We start from the raw sequence: 12,718 nt of genomic DNA, 5'->3' as shown, positions 1-12,718 counted from the left end.
AATTACATGTTTAAGTAAACTGTCTCTTAAGCAGACCAGATACAAAGGACATGCTGTTACAATGAAACTGGTTACGGTCACACCGGTACCGTTAAGCTTCTTCATCATGTCTTCCAAACAAGTTTCTGGTTGGTCATGCATTTTACAGCAGCTGCATTATACATGCGACGTTATTGAAAGAAGTTGCTAGATATTAACATTGTGATAAATTTGACATGTCCGATGCCCGACTTGGTTGGTTTGGAACGATCATTCTGATTTGATTATACAGTTGTCTACAAGTATCCTGATGATTACAATTAGGCAAAGGATACCTGAACGTTACATTATGTTGATATGTTGAAAGTTTCAATAATGGGATGAATGTGTTCCAAGACAAAAGATTAATTTTTTCTGATACTATCTATAATATGTGTCATTGGAATTAGAATGTTGACCGGGACTTAACCTCACAGTGGCTCTCAAAATGTCATTCCAGAAAGAATAATAGTTACTAATATGTGAAATCCGGGTTAGAATAGGTCTTCAGCAACCCAAGCCTTCCGTAAAAGGCGATTATGCTTGTCGGAAAAGGGATCGGATGATCGGGTGGTCAGGCTCGCTGACTTGGTTGATGCATGTCATCGATCCCAATTGCGGGGATCGATGCTCATGATGTCAATTACTGGATTGTCTGGTCCAGACTCGATTATTTACAGACCACCGTCATATAGCTGGAATATTGCTGAGTACGACGTTAAACAACAGACAGACAGACTAATCTGTCACCTGTAACTACTGTGGAAATATTAGGAGCTGTTATGTGGGAAGGCTACATTAATTGTCAGACTCCTTTGTGTTCATTTTAATTATTGTCATCCTTATGACAGTTGTCCATTGTAATTTATTGTCAGTTGTACTCTGTGGAGAACTCTTTTAGAATGTGTTCATAGATCTACAAGTACTAAAGATGGAGTAGCATCAGAACTAACACCAAATGATGATGATGATGATGATAAGGATAAGCAAGATTTCATTGTGCAGTATAGAAAGGAAGAGTGTCCACTTTGTTTATGTAAACCTTACACAACAACCCACTGAACAAGCTAGTTTAATCGGAGGATGACACATTGTCGGTTCATGTCCAAAATTCAAAAATTTATTTCCAAGGAAGGGACATTGCAGACAATTTTACACAACATTGATGGTTATGGTGTTAGTACACACCTCCACTTCTCTCTTTCCCCACTCCGACTCTCCATTCTGTTAGTACACACCTCCACTTCTCTCTTTCCCCCATTCCGACTCTCCATTCTGTCAGCACACACCTCCACTTCTCTCTTTCCCCCACTCATACACTCCACTCTGTCAGCACACACCTCCACTTCTCTCTTTCCGCCACTCATACACTCCATTCTGTCAGCACACACCTCCACTTCTCTCTCTCCCACTCATACACTCCACTCTGTCAGCACACACCTCCACTTCTCTCTTTCCCCCACTCATACACTCCATTCTGTCAGCACACACCTCCACTTCTCCCTTTCCCCCACTCATACACTCCATTCTGTCAGGACACACCTCCACTTCTCTCTTTCCCTCACGCATAGACACAGTGTTTGACGTGATCATGTAAAATTACTTTCATTTAAAGTTGCTAAATATGTTACATTTCTTAATTATGTACAACAGTAGGGCGAGCAAAATGAATAATTGTTCATTATTTGTGTCAACTTGATAAAAAAATCCTAAAATGTCTTTGCTGTCACTGGAAAGTGTCTGTGCTGTTACTATTAAATGTCTGTGCTGTTACCAAAGATCTACTATGCAGTGTAATCAGTGTTTATTGACCCAAATGTTAATGGAAATTCAAATTTTCCTGTAACTAACAAAAGCCTAAGAGATAGAGTTTTAAAGACACTGAATCATTGAACAAAACTTTCTCAAAATCTCTATTAAACACTAAATGTCTGTGCTGTTACTGTTAAGTGTCTGTGCTGTCACAGTCACTCATAGACACGGTGTTTGAAGTGATCATGTAACATTACTTTCATTTAAATTTGCTAAATATGTTACATTTCTTAATCATGTACAACAGTCATGCGAGTAAATGAATAATTGTTCATTATTTGTGTCAATATGCTAAAGAAAATCTTAAAATGTCTTTGCTGTCACTGAAATATGTCTGTGCTGTCACTATTAAAAGTCTGTGCTGTTACCAAAGATCTACTGTGCAGTGTAATCAGTGTTTATTGACCCAAATGTTGATAATATTCAGATTTTCATGCAACAAGCAAACATACAAAATACATTACCATTCATGTTTTCTTTGTCTTTAATATATATATGTTGAAACATTTATTGAACACTATAAGTCTGTGCTGTCGCCTAAATATGTCTGTCCTGTCACTTTTTTTAAGGTGACAGCAGAGACCGGGACAGGAGAGACAAACTATGATATAATGCCAGCTTAGGGCAATGACTTCTCTCTTGCACTAAAAAAAGCACACTGGTTGAGTTCCATTCTGACAGTCAAATATACTCATTATATTTGATTTTTTTAATAACAATTTCGGAACCTAAAATGCATGGTGACAGCACAGACACCTACAGAAAGTACACATCAAAAGACAACATTTACCAGTTATTTTGAAGACACTGCACCAATATAAATTGCTTGAGCATATGGTGCCATGATAGTACTGGAAAGGAAGAGACCTGCAAAGACCTTAGCCTTCTGGCTTACCAAAGGAGCAATTATTATTTGTATTTGTACTTTCTGGTGACAAGACAGACACTATTACTCTGGACAAAATTACTGTTGCCAAAAATAATGAATCCAAGTGGAAAACCAAAAGCTTTTCTGCTGTTATCAGCCTTTAATGATGTCATGCTACATAAATCACCAGGGCTTTGGGAAGTATTTGTTCCCAGAGACTTTAGATAATTTAAGAAAGTTTGATTTTGTATTTGTGGACAATAAATTTCTGCACATTTCTGCACATTTAAGGTATTTTACTGGCTAACATAAGGTTATAGCAGTAATTTGATCAGAATATTGCATACATCTGATAAATATCTTCATTGTCAAGTAATCTGAAAACAGAATTATGAGTTGTTTTCAAGGAAATTCATTTGGACAGGAAATGTTACTTTTTTAGAGAATGACCCATCTATGGGTTATGTCTGAATTTGCAGCACAGAACTATTAATCTTACCACTTTTACAGGTGTTATGATCGAGCAGGGTGTGACAATGGAGCCAGTAGAATACCGAGCAGTGATTAGGTTTTTATATTTGAAAGGTCGCACACCAAAAGAAACTTTCGATGAAATGAAAGCAACTTATGTGGAAGTGCCCCATCATATGATTTTGTTAAACTCTGGCATCGCCAGTTCAAGTTCATCTGTGGAAACAGCTGCCATTCCTGGTCGCCCCCATTCAGCCATTGATGAGGACACTATCTATCAAGTGGAGACCGCCATTTTGGCAGACCGACATATAACTGTTCGCCAGTTAGCACAAGATGTCAAGATCAGTGTAGGGTCTGTGGAAAAAATCATCCATGACAATTTGAACATACATAAGGTGTCTGCACGATGGATTCCCAGGTTGCTCACACCTTTCCAAAAGCAGGAACGAGTCAATTGCTCAAAGGATCTTTTTGACATGTGCCAAAAAAACCAAGCAAACTTTTTTGACAGACTTATCACACAGGATGAAACATGGGTCCATCACTATGATCCTGAGACTAGTTCAGTCGATGCAATGGAAGCATGTGGAGTCACCACCCCCAAAGAAGGCACGTGTTCAACCCTCTGCAGGCAAGGTCATGCTCACGGTGTTTTGGGACCAGCACGGAGTAGTGATGATGGATTTCTTGGCAAAGGGTACCACAATTACAGGAGCTTATTATGCTTCACTGCTGTGGAAATTGCGGGACGCTATCAAGCTTAAGAAGGGTGGCATGCTGATCAAGGGTGTCCGTCTCCTGCAAGACAATGCTCCAGTACACAACTCTCATGTTGCCCAGACAGAAGCACTGTCCTGTGGCTATGAAATCCTTCCACATCCTCCTTACTCTCCTGACCTTTCACCATCTGACTTCCACCTCTTTCCAACCATGAAGTCATTTTTGAAGGGAAAACGTTTCACAGATGATGAAACACTGATTTCTGAAGTCAAGTCCTGGTTTGAGACGCAAAATGAGGGCTTTTACAAGCGAGGTCTCCATAGTTGCATAAAACGATGGGAGAAGTGTGTAACTCTTGGTGGTTCCTATGTGGAGAAAGACTAATACCTATGCCAAGTTTCATTCCACTAGGTCTATCGGAAGTGGGTCAGGGGAAATCTTTAATGAACACCCCTCGTAAATGTATATGGAATACAAGCTAAACGTTTCTATCAGGATGAAAGGTATCTCTTACGTCATAATGGGCTGACATTGCAATGCTGTTCAAATATTTTTACTTCCTCCGTGATTGAATATATTACTGTGAAACAAGATGGCGCATCCACACCAGTTATTGGTGAAAACATTTCTTTAAACTTCTTGCATAAGGGAATGTTATTACCTGATAAGGAATATGGTAATATGATTTTCCCAAACCTTTACATACCACTGAGTCCATGACACAGCATCGCAAACTTATCCAGGGCGGGTGCAAGAAATTGTGGCTGTCTCTGGAAACAGGCACGAGCAATCTTTGAAGAGCTTCAAGTCACCAAGTAGACCTGTTTTCATTTTAGGACATTTAACAACATACTGCAGTCAAACTGTTCCTTTTTCTCAGCCATGTTCGCAGCAACGCCATTATCACGCCCAAGGTTATGGTATCATGTAGCGCAACCAACACACAAGCATCCTTGTGTTTTAACTACAATAGTTCAGGACAAAACTATACTTTATTACACTACACTTGGGGTTAGAGAAAACTGTATTTCTCAAATACATATTCATGAAGACATCTCTAGACTTAAATGTCGTGATTTATGCATGGTGCATGTTCATGCACAGTGCATAATTTAGATGTTTGTTGGGAGCATGATACTCCCACTTGTGGTTTTTGTTTGGGGTTTGAAGTGTAATGGTATATGTGATGGCATCACAATTCATCATTGTTCATGGCAGTTTGAATGGGGTACGCTACCTGGGCAACATCATTAGAGATCATGTTTTGACCTTTGTGCAAATGCTGGGATTTGATCTCATTTTTATTCCCCAACACGAAGGAATGGGTGCCATCCGTCCGTCCTTCCATCCTTCAGTCAGTCACATTTCGTTTCCGGAGCAGATCTTGAAAAATGCACCATATTTCTTCACCAAACTTGGCACGAAAGGTAGATAGGTCTACTGGTGAACTGGTGAACTGGTGCCTTTTGATAGTTTGGGATTTTAAAAAAAATTATTTTTCGAGTTTCCATGGCAACGACTTTGACTTAGACTGAAAAAAGGGGGTAGTCCTCGTTTCTGGAGCAGATCTTGAAAACCGTACCATATTTCTTCACTAAACTTGGCACCAGGGGTCCGGAAACGGTCATATGCGCCGGACATGTCCGATTGGGAATCTCAAATGTCCGGTTTAAAATATTGCTTACTGGACATTTAAATTTTTCTGTCCAGACATTTTGAAAAGTATTGTCGAGACATTCTTAAATTTTGACCAGAAATGATCAACTCTTAGGATTGAGCAGTTTCTGTCTGCAGTTGTAACACAAAAAAGATTATCTTCACTGACAAGCTTTGTTTGTTTTGATTGCTGTAAATATATCATACCTACATGATAGTCCAATCGGTCAATCACTGTAATAGGCAATATACTGAGTTGACACTGATTGGAGACACTGAGTCAAGGATTCATTACTGAGAACATCTTGTTAATTTGAGTGAAAGGTGTTTACAACTGTACATAAGTACCTTGCATCATGGATGTACCTCGTTATCCTCAAAATGCTACGATACGTAACCTCAGATTAGAAGCGAAAGCGTGACGACAGCCAATCGACCGATGCAGATCAGTCGAGCGGATATGCCAAACCCTCAATGTCTGGGCGATCATTTTGTAAGTCGTGCTTAACGACTTTCACATGGTTGACATACAATGAGGATTTGCAGATTTTACTGTTTTCAGTAGCTAGTCGCATATTGAATCTTGATTGACTGCCATTTTGTTTTCTGTGACGATTGATATCATATTTTTTTATGGTCAATAATCAAGTACAGATGAAAAAAGTATTCAAATAACTATTGCTATCAACGATATTTTAGTATTTGGGATTATATTATCTGTCTTGTTTTTAAAAATTCTCTAGTTTGAAAAAAAATCTTTTCCTGTGAGGTCACATGATAGCTAAATATGGGATATAGCCTCGATCCATATGTTACAATGCATACACTTGAGCAGATACAACTCATGAATATTAATAAGACCGTTCACTACGTTAACAGATCGTTATTATAACGGAAACAAATGCATGTTTTCCATGTAATTCTAAAATGATATTATTTGTTACTAATTGTCTGGTGAATTAAACAATTCAAATTTAAACCATTCATAATTCATCCTATTATGAAAACGTAACAACTTGTAATGTGTGTGAAAAGTCATACTAAAATATGCTATTTGAAGGGGGCGTGGTCTAAATGCAAATGTCCGATTGGGATTTTAAATTTTCCGGACCCCTGCTTGGCACATAATGTCATCTCACAGTATTGAATACATTTCCATTCTTGTTGGTAAGTTCTGCATTGCTTGTGTGTGTTCCTCCAAAAGTGTCATGGACACGGTTGTTGCATTCATTGACTAACTTTATGCAGAAACACAACTCATTACAAATACAGCAGTGTAACTGATCTTAAACCTACTCAACTGTATAAACACTGCCTCCTATTCTGTATATATTCTTGTCAACCATACTCTGTACTTCACTTGCTTGATAACGGTGTTAGAACCTACACCAAAATAATCGATCATAATTGTAATGAAGAATATGTTTGTCCATTTGTCTCGTCCTTACTCATTCCAAATACAGTTATATATTCTAACATAAACTGCAGATGGGAGTTTAAACACCAGTAATAACTTTTTTTTAGTGCTGCTAATAAGGCCATTTACAAAAAGGCCCAGTGAACATAGTTCACAGGAGTAATGCATTGCACACAACCGGACATGTCATACAGGCGGGGGATATGAGTATTTCATGCTTGTTATTTGGACATTATGGATATATTACGAGTTATTTCCCTCCTATGTCCCTTGTATTGACCAATCAGATTCCGCATCTCATATCCCTGGCATGAAAAGATTTGGAAAGTATCTGTCAACACCCAGTAGATGGCACACATGCTCTACAGATCCTGCAATCAACTGAAATGTGCCAGCAGTTGCCATGTACCGGTACTTTACAAACCGGAGGTCGATTTCCTTAACACAATCCTGATTGGACTAAGCATAGCATCGTTAGTCCAGCCAAATTTAACTCAGAAATTCCAGCCTAGTTCTGCGAGGGTGGTAATTTATAAGTTTTACAATTACAATTCCAGTTCAGCGTTGCAAAATGTGAACTACAATAATTACCTGTGCTGATAAAACCTTGCTTGCACCTTGCAATTTCTCCCCTGGCTTTACTTTGGATGTTATGCCACTTTTTTTTCACCTCCACAGGGGCTCTGATGCATTCTATGATTTACATAAAAATATTCCATTCTCAACTGTCTAATGTAAATTTCAGAAATAAACGAATAGGTTCTGGATATGACAGTTTGATATAACTGATAACTTGTGAAATAACATTTATTTTTTTCTTTCCCTGTAAAGAAATACATTTATGTTAAATATAATACAATACAATCTATAGTTCTATCCAAAAAAATCCTTCCGATTTTATGTGCTGCTGTGAAAATTTGCCAAAATACTAAAATCTTGAATAACAATCGTTACACATAATCAGCATATAGTTTATTGTAAGAGTTTACTTCATGGTGATATGGGGCGGTCGGTTAACCTTGTGGTTAAAGCGTTCGCTCGTCACGCTGAAGACCCGGGTTTGATTCCCGACACGGGTACAATGTGTGAAGCCTATTTCTGGTGTCCCCCGCAGTGATATTGCTGGAATATGGCTAAAAGCAGCGTAAAAACATACTCTCACTCACTCAGATGCCCAATAGTTAGTCAAATAATAGGTAGCACTGACCTGGAGCAGTCTCCTCATCAAAGCATATACCCTGATCAGAAGCCAGATAATTACAATGGTTACATGTCAAAACAATAGATGATGGGATACAGTGGACTGCAAGACTATGAACTTTGCTCTATCAACTTTTGCAATGGTTATTCAATGGAAGCTTCCTTTCATGAACAGTTGTTGAAAAAGAAATTTTCTGATAACAAGTACTTATTATTGACCAAGAACACATATTTTGCATTACTTGAAGAACTCAAAGAAACACATATTGACGATGTGTTTGACATCTTTATGAGAGGTCATGTTTCAATTTGTCATGGTGGTCAGGACAAAATGTTGAAAGCATTTATTTTTATATTTGTTGCAAAGCTAAGTGTTACCTTATCATTTTTACTGATAACATAAATGCTATTTACAGTAGATTTTAGCTTTTGAGGCTTGTGACTTTTTTTCAGTAAATATGTTGATGGAGCCTGTACTTCATTTTGGTATATCATTCTAGTTTTTCCTTTTGTTATTTTAGGTGTTTTGAGGACAAGGAAAACTTTGGACCGAGAAACAACATGTTTCTATCATCTCCTTGTGGCAGCTGTTGACGGGGGAGGAAACTCTTGTACATCTGACATACTCATTACTGTCACAGACATAAATGACAATAAACCAGAATTTTCCTTAAAGACAACAACATTCCACATCCCAGAGAATGCACAAGCTAACACTCTACTTACTCGAGTAACTGCAACTGATAAAGACAGTGGTGAGTAGCTATTACTCAATGTAACAATTGAGTTTCCCTGCCCTGACCTGATAATTGAAGACAATTATTCCAGCACTAAGAATACCTAACTTGTGTTTTTTGAAGCTCTGTAAGAAGATTGGTTAATTTTTAGGGGCCTAAAGTCCAGGGTATTGAGTGTGTTGTCCATTTGAACACTGAACAACAATCCATGGTTCTGTATATGCTCAAACACATTTTTTGCATCGTAATATTCCACTCACATATTCAACAGGCGTTGAAAGTGTGTAGCACAGCTTCTTTGAAAGCCAACATGAAGTGGGAACCCCTGAAGAAAACAATGAAATCAGCTGTTTGAATCAGAGGTGGTTATTGTAATTAGAAACTTCTGACCAATTAGAATCTAGTATTTTCCAAAATTTATCATAGAATGACAATTTAGCTTGTTTTCCCAGCAATGGTATCTCTTAAAAATGCTTACAGAATTCAAATCTCATTTTAATGAAGGCCACAGTGGCAGCCATGTTGAAAATGTTATGTTTACCCTAGGGCTGGGACAATACTCCTAAGTGTGCAATCCGATTCGTATCACGATACCTTGCTCACAATCCATTAAGTATCATGATGCTTGCACGGGCTCTTATCAGTTATGTGTAAGCCATCTTTTTCATAGGCAGAATGGCCAAATACTTGGCACATTAACTATTTACTATTGGCATTGTCAAGTATGGTGCAGTGGATGAAAATATTTACCTTTTCACTCCTCATTTTCACTAGTAATTAGTGTTTAGTGCAACTTTATTAAAGAATACATTTAAGGTTAAAATCGATACTTTTTACTTAGTGTGCAATCCACATCTCAGACATTTACACATGGATCATTATGAAATTTGGTCTGTTCATTCTGATCTGATTTTAAGCATGCTCACTGATGTCATTTTTGGCTATGCCTCAGCAATTTCTTATCACCATTTAGGTCATGCAGAAGTATGTTTTATAAATTATCTGCATACATGTGAGCAATGGCAAAAAGCAGTCTTTCACACATGGTTGAAAAATGGTTGGTGTAAAATGTAATTGATTGATTTATGGCCCTTTTCAGTTGCATGTGACCATCTCGCCGAAAGCGCGTGGCAGATCATGGCAATACGCTCTAAATAAATCAGGTTAAAATCTAAATATACACTATATATAAAAGTTAAGAAGACTTTGGTTAATTAGTCATGGCTGATTGTTTTGCAAAAATACAATCTTATAATTTTGGATGTTCTATAACTAGTTTTCGGTAGTATATGATGTTACAGTGTGTCATAAGGTTGTCCGTAAATGTTCTTTTTGACATTTGATGTATGTTTAACTTGAATTGTGTTTCTTGTCTTGTGCAAATCTACAAATATATGTACTTGCATATAGTAATTTGATAAACACTGCTGTGAGTGGGAATGGTTTCACGTCGCTTTTAACAATAATCCAGTAATATCACGGGGAACACCAGAAATGGGCTTCACACATTGTACCCATGTGGGGAATCGAACTGGGTCTTCGGGTTGACGATCAAACGCTTTAACCACTAGGCTACCCCACTGCCCCCATCGCTGTGGCGTTACCACAGTTGATATGTGTACTTGTGTAAAAAACTACACATATGGAGAGACATAATTAGTGTGGCCACATAGTTAAGGTTGATAACAATATGAAATGCATTACTATGATTATCTATAACATATATTAAATCAGCTATCATTATAATATGCTATGTATATCTTAAGTATAGTTTTGTCAAAATTATGTATGTGTGTGTGTGTGTGTGTGTGTGTGTGTGTGTGTGTGTGTGTGTGTGTGTGTGTGTGTGTGTGTGTGTGTGTGTGTGTGTGTGTGTGTGTGTGTGTGTTTGTGTGTGTCCGACTCATTGTCTGTGTAAAAAGATAGTAGATAACTACATAACTCACATCAGAACGCACAATTGTTAACCATACAGTTTAAATGGATAGAGAATTGCTACATAAATATGTATATTCCTGTCTGAGCCTATACTATAATTGGAATATCTAGTCTCTCCTGGCGGGAAAGTTAAACTATATTTTACAAGCACTTCAGCATTAAATTTAATTCACAAAGACAGTTTGATCGAAAGTCATTATAAGAAACAAGTTGTTTTAAAAAAATATTTACGACGCATTTCATTTCTGTTGTCCAAGGAATGGGGTTACGGGTTAATGACGCTCTCGAAAGTCGTATATGTGACTTAAGGTAGAGACATATATCTAAAGTATCTGTATTTTGTAAGGGAAACATAACTGTGTACATGTACATCTTTTGTTTGCATAATATGCATGCAACTTAATGAACATAATTATGATCCCGAAATCGGACGAGCACATATTCGGCTTCAATTCCAAATCTAATGACCGAAAAAAATAATTCTTTGGACGTTGTAAACAATACAAACTGGCTAATAAAACTGACAATTATTTGTCAATATATGATCTCCTTTTATCAGTTTTAAGATTGAGGAATGAGGGGAGGATACTATGAACAAAATGAAAATATGAACAGTGACTTTCTGTATTCTGTGAATCTTGCTTATTTATTACACTACAAGAAAATATACAAGCTAAACGAGAAAAAATTACGTATGTATTTTGTAACATATTTATCTACTACAAGATGTTTAAAAAATCTAATCGTAAGAGGCAAAATAGCGGCGAGAATTACAGGAATGGATCACTAAATGTCAGAAAAAAACGTTTTAATGTACGGCATTATGGGAAATATCGCTTTCTCGCTCTATCGCTTTATCGCTTTATCACTCGATCGCTTCCTCTACTGACTAACCAAAGTCATATGAAGGAATCGGGTGTTCTTTAACTTCTTTTATATAGTATGTACTGTAAATCTTGAAATTAACGTTAGTGTTAATAATAAATGCAAACAAATTAGCGTAGACTTATTTACCGCATTCGACGTAATAAGCGCCCAGGGCGCTCTCAAAATTAGAATATTATTTTGGTGTAAAAAAAAAATGAGTTGAAAGATGAATTTCGTGGTTTATGCTGACAGCCTGAAATGTTTATGCACGACAGATATATTTTTCCCGAATTTAATTGCCCATAATTAAGTGTGCATATAACGAGTGCTTATTATACGCGAATAAATAAGTCTTGTGTACATTAATCAATCGGAAGGGGTGCTGGGATTGTTCACTAGCCATTATATTAGCAAATAACGCCGTGGGCATTTATTAGAGCGGGGCGCTTATTACGTCGAATACAGCAATTATACTTTGCATTTATGTCTCAGAAATGACTGTTGATAAGACGACCTCACTGAACACTTTGAATAGCGAGAAATACCAACTTGAATATAAAACCAATCAACTATCTATTTCCACATTACGGTTACTGAGAACAATATGTCATCCAAAAACTAGAAATTACATAATGAACATCAGGTAGTATTATTTGCTTGGGTGAGGACTTCCACTTTGATGACATCTACTCCGCAAACAGAATAAGCATTGATATAAGTGTTGTTTTTAGGAAAACACTATTGCCTTTTAGGGAGTACATACTATTCAGCGCTATTGAGCGGTGTTATTTGCTATTTGTTTCGATAACTTGGCCTGGGGGCGGGGGATCCAATAGCTAAATAGGGCCATAAATCAATCAAATTCTTTTTTACGCAGAAATACGTGGATTGTTATAAAAGCACATATGTCTGTACTGTTAAATTATATTTAAGTAGATAGTGAGAAAATTTCAACATTCTCCGTCCATATGTATAATTTGAAATGCGACTTGGAAAAATCTCAGCCCCCCC

At 37.3% G+C, this 12,718-nt stretch overlaps 1 protein-coding gene across 5 annotated transcripts in view; it reads left to right on the top strand.

Moving 5' to 3' along the window:
• LOC124151847 (protocadherin Fat 1-like) overlaps nt 1-12,718 on the top strand; it is a 243,775-nt gene that overhangs the window by 162,103 nt on the left and 68,954 nt on the right. For all 5 annotated transcript variants that reach the window (XM_046524511.2, XM_046524510.2, XM_046524507.2 and 2 more), the window contains one exon: nt 8,687-8,920. In XM_046524511.2, the coding sequence (XP_046380467.2) occupies nt 8,687-8,920 (234 nt within the window). The remainder of the gene's footprint in view (nt 1-8,686; nt 8,921-12,718) is intronic.

The sequence above is a fragment of the Haliotis rufescens genome, unplaced genomic scaffold (assembly GCF_023055435.1).
Source record: "Haliotis rufescens isolate VD_foot unplaced genomic scaffold, xgHalRufe1.0.p SCAF_7, whole genome shotgun sequence".
Lineage (NCBI taxonomy): Eukaryota > Metazoa > Mollusca > Gastropoda > Lepetellida > Haliotidae > Haliotis > Haliotis rufescens.
Note: the sequence above shows the minus strand (reverse complement) of the source record. Positions and strands in the feature narration are given on the sequence as shown.